Here is an 18,234-nt window from a genome sequence, read left to right as displayed (position 1 = left end):
AGGTGAATATATATATATATATATATATATATATATGGATCATGTTCATGTAACTGATATAAATTTAAATAATACTACATCACTCAATATTTTTTAATTAATTGTGAATATTGACAAATTCACTGTTAGATTATATTATTTTTGTATAATTCCATGCTTGCAAAATTTCAAGATGATTAAAGATTAATAGTCATATTATCAATCAATTGTTAAAATTCAAATTTTTTGTAGTTTAAAATATTGTATAAAAGATGAGTTTATGTATTTAATGGTAAATAACATCCGATTGATATGAAAATTGGCATGCATGTTAAGAACATATAGAACATGTAATTCAACAGTTGGATTTTAAAAATATTAATTTAATAACAAGTTATTCGGTGATGTAATATTACTTAAAGTTACACTAAGTATAACTTGAACCCAAACATATATATATATATATATATATATGTATGTATGTATGTATATGTATCTAGTGTAGAATATGGCTTGAATTAGGATTTCAACTCCTTGTTGGATTTGGATAAGGAAGAAATTTTATTTCTTTTGGATTACTGTTCTTTGAAGTTATCAAGTTTTATTAGAAGTCTTGTCTATTACTTGATTTTGAGTTCTATATAGAATATGAGTGATTCTCCTTTTATGTGTGGAAATAAAGTCTAGTCTTTCTTGATTTTGGATATACTAGCCTACTCAAGTCTCCTATATAAGCATAGTGCTACTACGAAAAATTAGAGAAATGGATGAGAGTGTGTGAGAAAAAAGGCTCCCTCTTGTTTGGTTATTTGATATTTGTGGGTTGCAATTTGGAATAGTGAGTGAGGTTTGTTGCCGCTTGGTTTTGGTTTTGCGGTTTGGTGATTTGCTCTCTCTTAGTGCGTTGCAACTTTTGGATTTGCTTTGTAGCTCTCTCTTTGGTTTGTGCGCAATTGGTATTTGGTATTTGTGAACCTTGGGTCCTTTGGTTTGTATTTGTAAGAGAGAGTTATTTGGCTGTATTAATATTTGGGATTTAGGTTTGTGAGAGTGCCTCTACACAAATTTGTATTATCCCAAATTTGATATAGTGAAATTTGTTCGTCGTTGCCCGTAGATGTAGGCTATTGCTGAATCACGTAAATCTTGGTGTTTCTTATGTCTATTTTCTTTTGGATTAATTTTTTTCATTCTTATTGTTAGTTTGAAGATCTTTCACAAGTCTAAAATATTTTTACAATCAATCTTGGTAATTTGAGCTTCCGCTATTTTACAACATCTAGTGCATGCATGCTCTTACATTTATTAATAATTTTTTGTTTAATATTATTTTTGCTATTACATGTTTACAATTGCACACATTGAACTGGATGGTAAACCAATGAAGAAAAAATGGAAAATTATGGTCACACTTATATATATATATATATATATATAGACATATTGTTTACACTTTGCACTAAGTCTTCACTTTTTCATCAAAAAAAAGTCTTCATTTTTTTTTTCTTCTCAAAAAAAAATTCTTCATATTTTTCACAGCATGTTATTCTTAATTGAGCACCATTAGTTGATTTTAGAAAGAATACAAAAAAGTAATTCGATGAATTTGAACATTTAATTTTGAATGAATTACACTTTTTACCGTTTATTTTTAGAGTATTTTTATTTTATTATTTCATGTTTAAAAGTATTCATTTTCGTTCCCCATGAGATTTATTTTCCTTGATTTAGTTGGATTCCCCGATTGTTTGGGTTTGAGTATTGGGAAGGTGAGTCTTCGTAGGATTTCACTCTTATAATTTTATGCCCAATTTGGTGGTGGTTGTGAGACTATTTGAGGCATGTTGGTGGGATTGATGGTGGAGGTTTTTTTTTTTTTAAAGTAAAAATAAACAAAAGTCTTTTATTTTTTTTTTTTTGAGAAAAGAAATAAACAAAAGTCAGTCGGTCAATGAAGTGGAAATGTTTTAATAATGATCTCAATTTCAAACGTACGTAGTCACATGAGTGATTTGATGGAGCAAAATTTATGGGGTTTGATGAAAAGACTATTTTGAAAACGGTTTCAAACATAAAAATTAAAAAAAAAAAAAAAAAAAAAATCAAACATAAAATATCAAAATGAAAATATTATAAACTTAAATGATTTTAAGTATAATTTGGCCTCTACTTTCATTTTACTAATGGTAAATTTTTATTGTAAAACTTCACATTTATTTTAAGGACATCCGTTAACTAAACTTATTTTTATTTTTAAGAATATTTTGATCATTTTCTTTTATAAGGTAAAATATGAAAAGATGTTAATGGGGTTGGAATTGGATAACATAAAAGAAAGAAGAAGCTGGAAAGAAATTGCTGAAGTAAACCGGGGCAAAGAATCTTTGAAAAACAATGAAAAGAAATTAATATACTAATAAGAGAAAGATAAGAAAGTTGGCTGTGGAAGTGATGAACTATGAACTATGCAGAAAAAAACACACTTAGTCCACTTTACTTGTTTCTTAGATTATAACGAGTTCACACTTGAGATCTAAACATTTGCAAGAAAAGGTTTAAGGTTTTAGCTCTAGAAGAGAACCAAAACCAATTGGCAATAAATGAATTGTAATAATGAGATTGAACTGTTCTTGGTCCTTCCAGTGCAACAGCCTGTGTTTATCATACATCATCTACCACATCTGACATCATCCATGTGCATGGCCATAGATCTCTCTCTCTCTCTCTTTCTTAGAAGAAGAAGAGGTGTGTTCAACTAAGCAGGTGTGACATTGACTGAGAAGGCCTTGGAATTAATTTCTCTAGCATGATAAATTGGTCAAAATTGCTATTAAATTTGTTCACAAAATTGAAAATAACATGAGGGATTCAGAAAAATTGGTCGGTTCCAACGTGTACTTGAACCTTATACTTAGATATGGAGATTTAGTAGTGCCGGTGCAGCACGTTTGTAACATTTTGAATGTTTGAAACACTAATAAAATAAGGAATTTTGTGAAAATGGTTGTAGCAGCAATTTCAATCTAATGGAATTTTGGTATTAAATGCTCAATCTTTAATCATGAAACATAAAGGAAAACAAGTTGAAGTGTGAATTAAGATTGATCCAATTGAAATTCCAACTTTTTGTAGTAGGAAAGATATATTGTTAGCTAAAGCTTTCTTCTTTTACTGTACTGCTATTTTAGGCTACTATGTTGGACACATTGTTGTTTAGAAAACAATTTTTGCTATCTAGGTACTTTTTGGTAGTCCATTTTTCACTGGGATTTCTGAATATGGTTTCAACTGCATTGAATGTTGAAGGAAGATTCCTTGCACTTGAAGACCTAGAAAGCATGCAAAATTGACCTTACTTTGAGTCCATCGAAGAGGCTTTGTCATGGATACTATAACCATAAGACTTTCACACAAGCTCGCACCTGTAAAGAAGTGCAATTTTGTCCAATATATCATCACTTTTCCATTGAAATTTCAACACAAAACGAATGCCGTATACAAAACAACAACCCCATTAGCTGGCATATATAAAGCATAGAAACTCAAGAGAAAAAATAAAAGAATTATAATAATAGCAAATAGTTCTTGGTAAAAAGCGCGGAATCTGGTGTATGTACTGACAGTACTGTACAGTTGAAAGTACTATCAAGTATCAAAGAGCAAAACCACATTGGGTTCTTTAAGGTATACCCTAGTTGAATCTTTGAGATCCCAATGACTTTTGCTCAGCAAAAACACACAGGAAAGTTGAAAAGTACGTGGTTTTACGAAAAGGGTCTTTGTTTTCCACAGAGAAATAACCAATTGCACTTGGCGGTTTAAGGTCCCCACACCTCAATTAGTGTCAGTTTATATTATGACGTTGCATGAGGAATCGCTTTTGCTAGCTCCTCCATCCATCTATATATTCCTCACCTCACCCTCCCATTTCCTCACCACCTCTCTAGCTAGCTATCTCTCTCTCTTGCTAGCTCCTCCAACCATCTATATATTCCTCACCTCACCCTCCCATTTCCTCACCACCTCTCTAGCTAGCTATCTCTCTCTCTCTCTCAAAAGGTTTGTCTCCATCTATAGCATTTTTTCTCTTTCTTTCTTTTTGTTTTTCTAAATTGATCGAAGTTATTGGGAGGTGATATCATGGTACTGAAACTCACTACTCTCTGCAGGAAAAAAAAATGGCACTTGTTGGACTTCTCTTCCTGGTGTTTCTCTCTTTGGGTTCGTGTGTTTATGGATATGGTGGAGGTTGGATTAATGCCCATGCCACTTTCTATGGGGGTGGTGATGCCTCTGGTACAATGGGTAAGTCTCAAAATTAATGCTCTAAGCCTTATTTACAAAATCCGTGTATATACTTCAACCAAATAGACAATTTATTTCATTTACTGTTGAAAGAACTGTGAATAAAGCTGTGCAAATCAATAATAATTTGTCACATGGGTACTTTGTATAAAAAATTATACAAAAACATAATGTAAAGTCTACATCATTACTTTTACTTAATTACATCTCTACAAGCATACTTTCGATATAATTCTAATATAGTCCATTATGAATGGCGGACAAAAATAGATAAATATATATATATATATATATATATATATGAAAGTGATTGTTTACCGTTCTTGACCAATTTAATAAATTGTAACAAATGATGTAATTCTAAAAGAATAAATACTTGTAAGTACATGCATCTGGAGATCATTTTTGTGAAGACACAATTGTTTGATTCCTCTGTAACCAACATATATGTTGATGACCACAATAACTAATTAATGCATGCAGGTGGGGCTTGTGGGTATGGAAACCTATACAGCCAGGGATATGGGATAAACACAGCAGCTTTGAGCACAGCAATGTTCAACAATGGACTGAGCTGTGGGGCTTGTTTTGAGATTAAGTGTGTGAATGACCCAAAGTGGTGCCTACCTGGTTCAGTTGTGGTCACTGCTACAAACTTATGCCCAGCAAACATCAACCTCCCTAACAATGATGGGGGTTGGTGCAACCCTCCTCAGCACCATTTTGATCTCTCTCAGCCTATCTTCGAAAAGATTGCTCTATACAGAGCTGGGATTGTTCCTGTGGCTTACAGAAGGTACAATGTTTTGGTCTTCTTAAATTCTTAATTAATTTAATAATAAAAAAAAAAAAGATACTTTCTACTCTCTAGCCACTAATTAATTCTAAATAAATAAATAATAAAAGAATTATTAGAAAAATAAAAAATTTATTATATACGACTTAAAAATTGATTTGTCAAATTCTAAAGACAAAACAATTTTTTTTTTAAAGAAATATACTTAATATGTGATTAAGTAAGCATTTTGTAGACTTGGTTATTTCTAGAGTGCTCCAACCATTATAAATTTTATCGTTTATAATTTTTATACAGTCAACTTATAAATTCTAAACAAATATATAATTCAATCATATTCATATTACATCAATTATAAGTTTTTTAATTGTAAAATTTTAACAGATTTTTTATTTTGAACTTGCTGCCAGCCCTCTATAGCTTGGAATTACTTGTGTTTGGCATGTTTAAAATATGGTTTATATATTAGCTAATTTAACTTATTAGATATACTTTAAAAAAAAAAATCATTTTAATACAATTTATTCAAGCTTAATTAAATAAAATGGACTCCATACATATCATACTTGGCTAATTTGTTTTACTTTAGTCAAACTATGTACGTAACTTTTGGACATGGTCTGCGTAAAGCAAATCATCCTTGGCCTTTTTATCTACTTGATATACATTCCTCTTTGACCTTAAGGTAAGGCTTTGATTCCATATATTTTGTGATAATGTAGGGTCCCTTGCCGAAAGAGAGGGGGTATCAGATTCACCATTAACGGCAAAAGTAACTTCAACCTAGTCTTAATCACCAATGTTGGAGGTGCTGGTGATGTTCATGCTGTCTCTATCAAAGGCTCAAGAACCAATTGGCAACCAATGTTCCGAAACTGGGGTCAGAATTGGCAAAGCAATAGTTACCTCATTGGACAAGCTCTCTCTTTTAAGGTCACCACAAGTGATGGTCGCACTGTGGTTTCTAACAATGTTGTCCCTGCTGGTTGGTCCTTTGGCCAGACCTTTAGTGGTCTTCAATTCCCATGAAAAACTATAAAATGACATTTATAAGGAGTAGGTGAAAAAAAAAAAAAAAAAAAAAACCCAAGTTCTCAGCATTTAGTAGTGTCTACAAAGTATAGAAGAAGGATGCTAAGTATTGAAGTCATTAGTGTATGTTAGTTGTGGATATGCGCTAGATTTGAGATATGGGGTACTCTGCTCTGCCCTTTTTTTTTTTTTTTGAAAAGGTAGGTAGAAAATATTGGCAGTGGTGGGCTTTTAATTAATTAACCATCCGCTACTTTAATTCTGATCAGTGGTTTGGGTTGGTCTGGTCCATTTTGCTATATATGCCTCATTGAAAAAGCATTGTATGCTTATATATGAAGCACTGTAATCAGCTTCTGTTGATGCCTTGAACTTGAAGGTGTCCTTTTGTTATAGTTTTGAGTCATGATGATATGGTATTATGTAATGCACGGTTATATTGAATAAAAAAGCCGTACGAGTTCTCTTTAATAATGTGCTCTCTCTCTCTCTCTCTCTCTCTCTCTCTCTCTCTCTAAATGGATTAATACCTTATAGACATTGATTCTAAATTCTAAATTGGTTGTATAATTATGGGATTAATCCATTAATCAAACAGTTCATACTTTAGTCAACCAATGGTTTTGACCTACCTAGAGGCAAGTTACAGTGATTTTATACACTATCAGTTGCAAACTTGTTAAACAAATTTTCTCAATCAGACATTTGACGAGATATGCACTGATGCAAGTAGACATGAGTACTGATTTTCATTCAAAGTTGTAATCCAGGGTGAGTAGAGCCCACTAATGTGGACTGAGCATAAGGTGGGGTAGGAAGGGTGAGCAAAACTTATCCTCACCTCTCACCTCGTTAGGACAGGAAAAACCGAGTCATGCTACGCAGGGAATTTTTGTTGTCCCCATATTGTTTTCACTCTATTATTTTCTCCCAATATTATGAGCATGTGTCAAGCGAATAGGCTTAGGCACAAGCTAATGAGGCTATCAAAAGATGAAGTCATGTTCGAAACTTTTTTTTTTTTTTTTTTGGGAAAATTTCAACCTATAGTGTCTGCTCCTGATGATAACTTTTTATCATCAAATTAAGACTCCAATCGGTTTTTGATATAGGTGATGATCAAATCTTAAATATTTTATTCAAGTATCAGAGACTTTACATATATCATTTTCACACATATTTAAAGGTAGTTGATTTTTTTTTTTAATTCTCTTTTCCCTTAATAATACTTAATTAATGAATATACTGTTGATGAAATAAATTTACCAATTGAGTTAACTAGAACCCACAAAATCATGTTTGAAACTCATTAGTTAACTACTACCCTATCCTTAAAATATAAATAAAGGGTAGTTTCCTCTTCACACGTATTTAAAGGTACTTGATTTTGTTTTATTCTCTTCTCCCTTAATAATACTTAATTAATGAAAATACTGTTGCCGAAATCAATTTAAAAGAGACTATGAAAAAAAAAATACAATTGAATGAGAATAAATAAAGATTTTAAAAGATTAAAATTTTTTTAGATAGAAAAGATTAAGAATTTAAGAGACCTATTCCAAAATATATATAACTTACAAATAAAAATAAATTAAAAATAAAACTTATATTGCCATATATATGGTCCCAATTTATTTATTTATTTATTTTTTTGTTGGGTAAATGCGGGGGATAGAATCTCCAAGCTAAAGGTATACAATGAAACCGGGTGCCACTAGGCTACAAGGCCCAGTGGCGCTGTATGGCCCCAATTAATCAGTCATCATCTGAGATGAGATTTTGAATCTCTGATGGCTGATCTCTCTCTCTCCAAATCTTATATTTAACTAAAATAAAATAAAAATCTCTCTCACTGGATCTAGCAGTCAGCAGAGCTCACTAATGGACTGATTTAGGGGCGGGCTACCCGAACTTTGATGTTTTATCCAAATTATGGGTTTGCAAGCATTGCTTGAAATTTTGATGGAATTGTTTCATTCCACAGGTCCACTAGAGTGGAAATCTGGGTTCAAGCTGGATCAAGGAGATTGAAGTTCTATCCAAAAAAAAAAAAAAGGAAATTGAAGTTGATCATGGAAGAAAATGCTTTTTGGTTGAAAGTTTTTTTTTTTTTTTTTTATAATTTTTTTTCCCTTTCTTTCTTTGATATGTGACATGATGTAAATGATACAAAATAAGACATTCCCGCTGGTTGGTCCATCTCCAATCTGGACTTTGAAGTGCACTATCCCTTATAAACCAGATTTTTAAGGGCATCATCAATAAATGTCATTTGAGTTAAAAAAGCTCATAAGCATAATCAATTCAAGGAGTAATTTTAGAAGTATAATAAAAAATGTTGTATTTTCTCGTCTCACATGAATAGTAGATCACACTAATTTATGGTGGAACTCACTATTATGTGATAGAAGAAAGTACCACATTACTGTACTCCTAGAGTATTGTATAATTTTTCAATTCAACAATACAAAATGCATTGTTAGTGTTTGAGATAGTAGATTGTGATTATTCCAACATGACTTTCAAATGAGACTACCATTGACAATACTTTTATTATACACAAATTACAACTTACTGCTTTAGTAGTTACGAAAAACATTATAAAATTTGATATGTTTCTAATCTTATTGTAATCTATTTAGACTTCTTTGACCTATCTCAAAACCACAATACAATGAGTCTTAGCCCAAAATTTGAACAAAAAGGTACAGTATTAGTAGCTGTGGATACAGTACATAGGTCTAGAGGCAAGATTCCCACAATGGTTTTGTCTCACCATTGTCCTCATTCATTTCTTGAGAAGGTATGGGACATCAAATAGCAACCATATAAAAGAAATTTTATATACTATTCTTACAAAGGAATGCATCATACAAGACCTAGTTGAGAGGTGGATTGCAAAGCTACTAGTTCCCTGCAATAGGGTCGTCCCGACCTTTCTTAGGTGCTGTTTGTATCCATCTTAATTCACGGCTGCGTTTTCTTCTCCTGCGTTTTCTCCTTTTTTTTTCTTTTTTTTTTTTTTTTTTTTTTTTTTTTTTTGCAGCTTATGTTGACTTTTCTTCCATGATGTACTGTTCATGAACCCACAAACTTCACTTTTCATCAACTTTTTTATTAAAAATGGGTCCCACGGCACTATTTACACATTTAAAAATTATTTTGCTACAGTATTTTCAGTTTTCAGTTTCAGCAAAATAAGTTCTATCCAAACAGACCCTTAATATCATCCCACCCTCTTACCCATGGCTGCCCAGGCGTGGCTTGTGTCTCAGGAGCAGAGTGGCTGTTGAGGTTGTTCATAACCTTGTCATGCAGGGCAGTAAACACCTATAACATTGAATATTTTGAGAGTGAGAATGGGAACTCTCAAGACATAAGAAAAGCAAGGAAAATAGCTAAATTGAACTTTCATCTCTTGATCATAACTCACAGGATTTATTTCAACTGCTTCAGGGGGTTGCTCCTGGGCAATAAGCCACTTCCCTAGAAGATAATTTATTCTCCAATAGAAATCATAAAGTTGTAAGCAGTATAAAGACTGAGAAATACTTCAGTTTATGCTAAATTGGCACTCAACTATAGAACTTGCACACCTCCCCTGTAAAGAAATTTGTAACTTGATCTTTAGCAAAATGAGAATATAAAAAGAATGAGAAACACATCAGTTTAGTCTAAACTCACACTCAACTAATAAAACTTGCATAGCGCTCCTCAATTAGGAAATATGTTACATGATATTTAGAGAAATTAGAACATAAGAGTGCGGATTCAATTCCTTTCCCCTAATAGTAAACCCATCTCACACCAAACATATTGTGATCAAGCAAAAAAGAGACTCGAAGTAACAGTAACACATTGCCTGTTGCAAGTTACAGAGACAACTTTAGGAAAAGTGCTGAACAAGAAAGCTAGTGATCCAAAAACATAATGACTGAGCAACCTGCCGCAATGTCACTTGCCAAAAACCCCATGATCTAAAAAGCAACTGAAATCCTGAATCCCTGGGATCAGTCAAATGCTTTAGATGTTTTCTTTATCACATTTCAGGCCAATTTCAATTAAGTCATGGAAATCTCTCTTGACAATCAGCACCATTCACATGTTTTTGACTACCTGTCAGTTATGGGTTTTCAACTAGCTTAGGATTGTGTATCACTATAAGTTTGATCTTGGCTTCATCAGATTCAGATAACTATTAGGATTAACAAAATGCATAGAATTACAGAAAGTCTTCCGAACTGTATCAGAAACTAGAAATATGCAAACTGAAATGCGCATAATTGGTGAAATGGATGGCTTATGAGAAACCCAACATGACTAAATATCATAAAACTAGAGTCTCATCAAATTCCATAGAACAAAACTTTGGCTACTATTTTAGCAAGGAATATTCAATTTATTCATAAAATACACAGGTCAATTTAGACATTGGAAACTGCTGCAAGAATGAGCCTGTCTTCATATGATTGTCTTAAAGGGTTAAATTGGCACAATGGTGTGTGGGGCAAAAGTCTTCAATTGGTAAAGGACCTTAGGTTAAAGGATACAGTCATATTCTATAATTAGACTGTGCTGTAAGAAAAAGGCCAAATAAAGAGAAATTACCAAGGAAATCAATGTAGTAACATGCATATTTTGCAAACATACAGTTTAAGGTCACAAATTGCAACATTCCACGATACACCCACATCATTGTCACAAATCAATGAGTATGAAATTATTTATCTCGAAGATATATACCCCAAATCCGAAAATTATGGTATCAAAAGAATCGCCTTTCTAAATCGAAGGAGTCCATCAGCGATAATAAATTTTTAAAATGACTAAAACTTCACAGATGTCCTCTAATTTTTTGAGGATACATACAACATATTTTTGCATGAACAACAAATAGGGGCATGCAATCATACAGCAATTGCTAATAAAAGAAAAAATAAATAAAATCAATTGAATTATAAATATAAAAGGTCATGACCACCACTTAAAAACACTAGAATAGAAGAGTCGTATAGACTGGCTGTACCAGGTCAGGGACATGAACGAGAGCTTTAATACCATTCTCATCCATGGAATGAATATGCTCCTCCACCCATTTCCCAAGAACCAAATCCAACTCCAAAAACCCTCGTTGTTTGCTCCTATATATCAATCTGCTTCCCACATCCAAGGGAGAAAAGTTTTTAAAAAGAAAATTAAAATTGAGAGACCTCCATCAAAATTAAATTTTGACAAAGAAATCAAAGCCCGAGAGTAAGATTATATTAAGACAAAGAAATAAAGGGAAACCTGTTAAATAATTGTCTCTTGCTCTCTTCTTTTGAGAAATCAATATCCAGTGATTGGGTATTTGAAGAAAACCCAGAAACCGAACAATATTGAGGCTTGAAAAGGGCCCGAGGGGAAGTGGCAGCAATGGAGCTTCGATTGGAATTGAGTATTTTGCATACACTAATCAGACTTCTTCTCAAGCTCAGCATTTTGCTTTACTATGCAAATTGTTCAGATGGGTTCTTTTTCACTCTACACAAATACAAAACCATGGGGGTATGACTGTGACCTGTGAGTTACTGTGGACATCGAGAAAGACGGCAATCAGAGAAATTTTATCCAATTAGTCGCTAACCCGTGCAATGCACAAAAAAGTTGAACAAAAGTAACATATGTATTCACTTTGTGCAAAGATACCACACTGGCTAAATCATTTATAACAAATTAAACCCACGAATTTCATAAGATTTGTTATTGTTTCTGACCTCAACTCAAATAAACATCAATTCCATATATTCTGAAGTAATATGTTTGCATATGTGTATGTGGGTCACTGAGTTGTATATTGGGTCATTCTTTTCAGTGGATTTGTGTTTGAAAAACTTTCAGGGAGCTCGTTTTGGAGTAACGAACACACATTTCTATCTCTCTCTTTTTTTTCTTTTTCCACCTTTTCTATTGATATCAGTTTGTGTCTAATATATTGTAGTATTAAATAGTTTTTACTAATGTCCCTTTTACTAATTAAAAAAAAATTGTTGAATTTAAAAATTACCTAATACAAAGCAAAAAAGTAGTAGAAAACAATAGAATCTCAGTGCCAATGCATTATGTCAATACATTTGGTAACTATAAGACATTGTTATTAGCAATAATATTTACTAATGGATATCTCTTGAAACATCCCATTTCATTTGAGTGACTTTCAAGTCTAAACAGTATAAGACAACTGAAGTTCAAAAAAAAAAAAAAAAATCCAAAATTGCACCTTTCCAGACACTAAAAAGTTTGACGCATCAAACCAATGATTCTAGTAATTTAGTAAAAGACAAACAGTACTATGAAGGCAGATACTAAAAAAACTTTTCTCTCCCATCGTAGGAGTTCTCTTTCTCTCGCCTTGCACGAGTCCCTTTCTCTTGCCTAGTTTGAGTTTTTTCTCCCTTCATCGCTACGGGTCATCGCTGGGTTTTCTAAGCCTTAGGGCTTGAATAACCCCCATGGATATGGATCAATCAATCATCAACGGAATTCAGCATCTTCAGCTCACTAAAGAAGAAGAAGAAGAAAGCATCTCCATCTAAACACCAGCAGATCAGATTTACTAGAAGAGTGTGCTTTGAGCTTATTTGGTCGGCTTCTAGCAGATCGGCACCAGAACATGTGAGCTTTGAAGAGTACCTTACGGTCTGCTTGGAAGATGGGTCCGGATTTAAGGATTGTAGATGTTGGGAATAGTATTCTTCAGTTCAAATTTAACTCCAAATACCAAATGGAAAGGGTTAAGCGTAATGGTCCATGAAATTTCGATAATAATTTATTACTCCTATGTAGGTGGACAAAGGGGTTATCAGTCAACAATATTTCGTTCACCCATTCCCCATTTTGGATACAGGTATGGGGTCTCCCATTTGAAAGCATGTCTGAAGAGGTTGGTAGGGACCTGGGTAACAGCTTGGGGAAATATATTGAGTCAGATAAGAGATCTTGGCTTTCAAAACAAGTCAAATACATGAGAATACGCGTGGATTTACCCATCAACAAGCCGCTGCTGAGGGGCGGTAACATTGTCAATTAGGATGGAGGTAAGTTCTGGGTTACCTTTAAGTACGAAAGGCTTCCTAGCTTTTGCTTCCATTGTGGCCTTCTTGGTCATGATGAAAAACACTGTAATGGATTTTCAAGCAATTCTGAAGCTCTCAAGCAGTACGGTGACTGGTTAAGAGCTAATGGAGGTTCTAAGAGTGGGCTTGAAAAAGTTATAAAGGTGGGTAGTGATGGATTCGAGGTGCGGAAAAATGATAGTTCAGTTGCTCGGCAAACTCCGGTGACCTCCAACTCGGCAGATATGGAGGCGGAGCAGGTGGGTCCATCAACTCTACAAAGCCACACGAATTTCGAGAATTTGAATTTGAACTCAGGACAAGATGGCACATCAGATATGCAACCTGCAGAAAATCTGGAGTTACGTGATAAGGTACGCCCATTGAGCCTTGAACCTTCTCCTGTTAAGCATGCACGTGATCTCAATTATACAGGTGGGTTGGGAAAGAGGCAGGAGATGAATTCTCCATAGTGGGCCGCCCAAAACTTTCACCATCTGAGGCCTATGAAGTCACTAGCCCACTGAAGGCTTTTAAAACGTCCACCAGTAGCCTGGAAACTACCAACATGCCATTAAGCCCAATAAGAGGAAATTGGAAGAGAGTTGCTAGAGCCCAAGGAAAAAAATTCCAAAATATTGACCCACAAACACAAAACGTGAAAGAGCTTTCAGGCTCTAAAAGACTAGGCTGACTTGATTTTATGGATGAAGATAAAGGTACGCCTCTGAAAAAATTGTGTGACTCAATCCTTACTGATGCATACAACAACCAAGAGAGATCGGTGGTGGTTGCTGAGCAACACTGTCGGAAGCAATGAATTCCCTCTGTTGAAACTGCCAGGGAATTGGGAACCCCCGGACAGTTCATGCGCTTGGCGATTATGTCAGGCGTTGGAATCCCAAACTAGTCTTCCTTTCGGAGACTAAATTAAAAATTAGACGTATGGAGAAGGTGAAATTCAGACTGGGTTTTCTGAATGGGTTAATTGTTCCTAGCAGGGGTCGTAGTGGGGGCCTTGCTCTGCTCTGCTCTAGCGATACTAATTTAGAAATCAAGAGCTTTTCAAACCACCATATTGATGCAATAATCACTGAGTCGGGAAATGGTCTCTCATGGAGATTTACTGGGTTCTACGGGTACCTAGAAACCCACCTCAGGGAAGAATCTTGGAAACTACTTTCTTTTCTCTGTAATCAATTTAATTTACCTTGGTTTTGTTGTGATGATTTTAATGAAATTCCCTCCATGAATGAAAAAACAGGGGGAGCACAACGTTCACAAAGCCAGATGGATAGCTTCCGTCGTGTTGTTAATTTTTGCAGCTTCAAAGACTTGGGTTACTGTGGTCCGGAGTTCACCTGGTGTAATATGAAAGAGGGGTCGGACAGAATATCTCTCCGTTTGGATAGAGCCTTTGCTACCTCAGATTGGCTTGAATATTTCAAGAGTCCTAAAGTTCATCATTTGGTTGAGTCTACATCTGATCATTGCATCCTCACTATTACTGACTCTCCCCCTCTAGCCCGTAAAAGTAAGCGTCGTTTTCATTTTGAAGCCATGTGGGTCAAAAGGGAAGATTGTCATGAAGTCATTAAAGTTGCCTGGGACTCTGGTGCCTTGTATGTCACGCATGAGGGGGTAGCATCCAATCTTAAAAGATGTGTAGATGCCCTTACTATCTGGAATCAGAATGTTGTGGGAAATATTTCAAAGCAAATTCAAGAGAAAAGGAAGGCTCTCAACTCCCGTACTATGAATGACCAGCATGGTTCCCGAGGGACAGACATTAACCATCTTAGAAAGGAGATTAATGATCTCCTGGACAGCGGGGAAACCATATGGCTGCAACGCAGTAAGGTTCATTGGTATAAGGAAGGGGACCAGAACACAAAAATTTTTCATGCTCGAGCGTCGGAAAGGAGGAGGAAGAATACTATATTGGGGCTATGGAATGATAATGGTGAATGGTGTGAGAGTAAGGAAAGTATCACAACCGTTGCAATATCCTATTTTGAGAACATATATTCCACCTCCTTCCCCACAAGTATTGATGAGATCACTAATGCTGTTCCTAGACGTGTCACAGAGGAGATGAACGCCGAGCTCACTAAGGTTTTCACAAGAGACGAAGTCACTAAAGCACTTCAACAGCTCCATCCCACCAAGGCACCTGGTCCCGATGGTATGTCTGCAATTTTTTATCATAAATATTGGGATATTGTGGGGTCAAATATCACAAATATGGTGTTAAATGTTCTTAATTCCAATCTACCTATGACTGAAATTAACAAAACCAATATCTCCCTCATCCCAAAAACAAATCATCCCACAAAAATGACAGATTTTCGTCCCATCAGCCTGTGTAATACCACATACAAACTCATATCCAAAATCCTAGCCAATAGATTCAAAACCATTTTACCAAGCATTATCTCAGAAAATCAAAGTGCTTTCACCCCTGATTGCTTAATTACAGATAATGTGCTTGTGGCTTTTGAATTTATGCATTATTTAAATTATAAAAATGATGGGAAGGAAAATTACATGTCAATTAAACTAAATATAAGCAAAGTTTTTGATAGAGTTGAATGGAATTTTATTAAGGGAGTGATGGTGAAATTGGGTTTTGCTAATAAATGGATTGATCTTATTATGCATTGTGTCTCTTCTGTGTCTTACTCAGTGATCATAAATGGTGAGGCTCAAGAAAACATCATCCCTTCAAGGGGTATTAGGCAGGGAGACCCCCTTTCTCCTTGCTTATTTCTCCTCTGTGTTGAAGGTCTCTCCGCACTCATTCATGAAGCAGCTCATAACCAATAGATTAATGGAATCTCAATTTGCAGAGGTTGCCCAAGAATTACTCATCTCTTCTTCGCTGATGACAATCTCCTTTTTTGCAAAGCAATGGATCAAGAATGCCAAAATCTTGTCAATATTCTCAATAACTATGAAGTGGCTTCAGGTCAGAAAATCAATACTGATAAGTCATCAGTCTTTTTAGCCCAAACACCCCCCAGGAGGTGAGGGAGAGTATTATGTGCATTCTTGGCCCAATGCAAGATTTCAGGCACAACAAATATTTGGGGCTCCCATCCATCATTGGGAAATCAAAATCCTAGGTGTTCGCTGAAATTAAGGACCGGGTTGCCAAAAAACTAGCTGGTTGGAAAGGAAAACTCCTTTCAATTGGTGGGAGGGAGATTCTCATCAAAGCAGTTGCCCAAGCAGTGCCCACATACACTATGAGCTGCTTCCAACTTCCTAAGACACTATGTAAGGACTTGGAGAACATGATGTGAAATTTTTGGTGGGGGCAAAGGAATGAGGAGAATAAAATTGCATGGGTTAGTTGGAGAAGAATGTGCAAATCAAAGTTTTATGGAGGAATGGGTTTTCGAAACCTCCAAGCCTTCAACCTTGCCATGTTGGCCAAGCAAGGATGGAGAATCCTAACAAACCCAAATTCTCTAATGGCTCGGGTTTATAAAGTCAAGTACTTTCCTCATGTGGATGTGCTCAATTCCAAGAAAGGCAGCAACCCCTCCTATGCTTGGCGTAGTATTCACAATAGCCTTGAAGTTATTAGAAAGGGCACAAGGTAGAGGGTAGGCAATGAGCGAAGAATTCATATTTGGGATGATAAGTGGTTGCCAACTCCTTCTACGTACAAAGTGATCTCGCCCCAAATAGATTTTGAAGGTTTCCCCATGGTGTCTTCTCTCATTGATTATGACACTAAATGGTGGAAAGTTGAGGTGGTAAGGTCCATCTTCTTGCCTTTTGAAGTCAATACTATTTTGAAAATCCCTCTGAGTTATAACCTTCCTGAAGATAGTCTCATATGGATTGGCAACAAAAAAGGCACATTTACAGTCAAAAGTGCTTACCATATTGCCTCAAGTATGGTGGACTCAAACGAGGATGGAGAATGCTCATCTGGTAACGAAAGGACCTCTCTATGGAAGAGAATTTGGTACCAGAAAATTCCACCAAAACTCAAAATATTTGCTTGGAGGACATGTGTCAATGGCCTTCCTACTATGTTTAATTTGAATCATAAAGGTATCCACTGTTCAAGTTTCTGCCCTCTTTGTGACAAGGCAATTGAAACCACAGCCCATGCGCTTTTCCACTGTAATCATGCTAAGCTAACTTGGGCTCATTGGCATAATTGTCCTATTGATTTATCCCATTGTACTAGAGAACCAATGGACTTTGCATTGGCCATTGCTGAAAAAGACTCCTCATTTGCCTTGGAACTCTTCTTTGCTGTTGCTTGGTCCATTTGGTGGAATCGTAATCAAGCTCTTCATGATGATTCTAGTGCCCCTCCAAGACAGATTTGGGATATGGTTAATCGAATCCTTGGTGAGTATAAGGAAGCATGTTCATTCTCTAATCTACCACAGGTCCCTTCTTCAACCAAATGGAGTGCCCCCCCTATTGGTTTCTTCAAAATAAATGTTGATGGCGCTGCCTCGGATGATGGTAGGCCATCTAGCATTGGCGTGATAATCCGAGACTGCCAAGGCTCCCCCACTGTAGCCTCCAGCAAGGTCCTTTCATTGCCTTTTTCTGTTGAGATTACAGAAGCTTTGGCTTTACAAGAGGGTGTGCTGCTAGCATCAGAGATGGGGCTCTCCAAAGTTATTTTTGAAGGTGATGCCCTCTCCATCATTCAAGCTGTCAATGTAGGTAATGTAGGTGGTGACTTTGGGCACATTATTCAGAACATAAGGGACCTTTCTTTGTCTTTTACTTGGTGTTTATTCCAGCATCTGAATCGGAATGGCAACAGAGTTGCCCATGATCTTGCAAAAGAAGCTAGGTGGTCTGGTGTATCTCAAGTTTGGAAAGGTGTTGTTCCAAGTGTTGTTGAGAATCTCATTTGTAATGAACGTGGCTTGTAACTGCTTTTGCAGATCTGCTCTCTGTTGTAACTTTGTTTCTGATGAATGAATGCTTATATTTTCCCATCATCAAAAAAAAAAAAAAAAAAAAGGCTAATACTAAAGAGCGCTA

General features: G+C 35.4%; 3 protein-coding genes and 1 long non-coding RNA gene across 5 annotated transcripts; 3 read left to right on the top strand and 1 right to left on the bottom strand.

The window, feature by feature from the left end:
* The first annotated feature begins 3,894 nt into the window (after positions 1 to 3,894).
* LOC126702858 (expansin-A1-like) lies at positions 3,895 to 6,586 on the top strand. 2 transcript variants are annotated; one of them, XM_050401721.1, is made up of 4 exons: positions 3,895 to 4,038; positions 4,149 to 4,284; positions 4,768 to 5,080; positions 5,803 to 6,586. In XM_050401721.1, the coding sequence occupies exons 2-4, from the start codon at positions 4,158 to 4,160 to the stop codon at positions 6,107 to 6,109; spliced, it is 747 nt and encodes a 248-aa protein (XP_050257678.1). In that variant the 5' UTR covers positions 3,895 to 4,038; positions 4,149 to 4,157; the 3' UTR covers positions 6,110 to 6,586. The 2 variants fall into 2 exon arrangements, with proteins under 2 accessions (XP_050257678.1, XP_050257677.1); XM_050401720.1 differs by lacking the exon at positions 3,895 to 4,038 and having other exon boundaries at positions 4,118 to 4,284.
* A 2,584-nt stretch (positions 6,587 to 9,170) lies between these two features.
* On the bottom strand, positions 9,171 to 11,804 carry LOC126703533 (uncharacterized). Its single transcript, XR_007648114.1, has 4 exons — positions 11,402 to 11,804; positions 11,139 to 11,265; positions 9,546 to 9,713; positions 9,171 to 9,442 (listed from the first exon to the last, which is right to left on the bottom strand). It is a non-coding gene; the product is annotated as an uncharacterized LOC126703533 (long non-coding RNA).
* Positions 11,805 to 13,022: 1,218 nt separating this feature from the next.
* On the top strand, positions 13,023 to 16,511 carry LOC126704153 (uncharacterized). Its single transcript, XM_050403180.1, has 6 exons — positions 13,023 to 13,164; positions 13,300 to 13,580; positions 14,050 to 15,391; positions 15,893 to 15,991; positions 16,056 to 16,174; positions 16,332 to 16,511. The coding sequence occupies exons 1-6, from the start codon at positions 13,023 to 13,025 to the stop codon at positions 16,509 to 16,511; spliced, it is 2,163 nt and encodes a 720-aa protein (XP_050259137.1).
* Positions 16,512 to 16,919: 408 nt separating this feature from the next.
* On the top strand, positions 16,920 to 18,122 carry LOC126704152 (uncharacterized). The gene has a single exon (XM_050403179.1). The coding sequence runs from the start codon at positions 16,920 to 16,922 to the stop codon at positions 18,120 to 18,122; it is 1,203 nt and encodes a 400-aa protein (XP_050259136.1).
* The last annotated feature ends 112 nt before the right edge of the window (positions 18,123 to 18,234 follow it).

Source organism: Quercus robur, chromosome 10 (assembly GCF_932294415.1).
Source record: "Quercus robur chromosome 10, dhQueRobu3.1, whole genome shotgun sequence".
Lineage (NCBI taxonomy): Eukaryota > Viridiplantae > Streptophyta > Magnoliopsida > Fagales > Fagaceae > Quercus > Quercus robur.
Note: the sequence above shows the minus strand (reverse complement) of the source record. Positions and strands in the feature narration are given on the sequence as shown.

What these genes read in the sequence shown, in the direction of transcription:
- LOC126702858 (XM_050401721.1), top strand. Translation starts at nt 4,158, where the DNA reads ATGGCACTTGTTGGACTTCTCTTCCTGGTGTTTCTCTCTTTGGGTTCG. An exon ending in TGATGCCTCTGGTACAATGG is followed by an intron (nt 4,285 to 4,767) that starts GTAAGTCTCAAA and finishes TAATGCATGCAG; the next exon opens with GTGGGGCTTGTGGGTATGGA. An exon ending in GTTCCTGTGGCTTACAGAAG is followed by an intron (nt 5,081 to 5,802) that starts GTACAATGTTTT and finishes GTGATAATGTAG; the next exon opens with GGTCCCTTGCCGAAAGAGAG.
- LOC126704153 (XM_050403180.1), top strand. Translation starts at nt 13,023, where the DNA reads ATGTCTGAAGAGGTTGGTAGGGACCTGGGTAACAGCTTGGGGAAATAT. An exon ending in CAAGCCGCTGCTGAGGGGCG is followed by an intron (nt 13,165 to 13,299) that starts GTAACATTGTCA and finishes GCAATTCTGAAG; the next exon opens with CTCTCAAGCAGTACGGTGAC. An exon ending in CAAGGCACCTGGTCCCGATG is followed by an intron (nt 15,392 to 15,892) that starts GTATGTCTGCAA and finishes TGTCTTACTCAG; the next exon opens with TGATCATAAATGGTGAGGCT.
- LOC126704152 (XM_050403179.1), top strand. Translation starts at nt 16,920, where the DNA reads ATGGTGTCTTCTCTCATTGATTATGACACTAAATGGTGGAAAGTTGAG.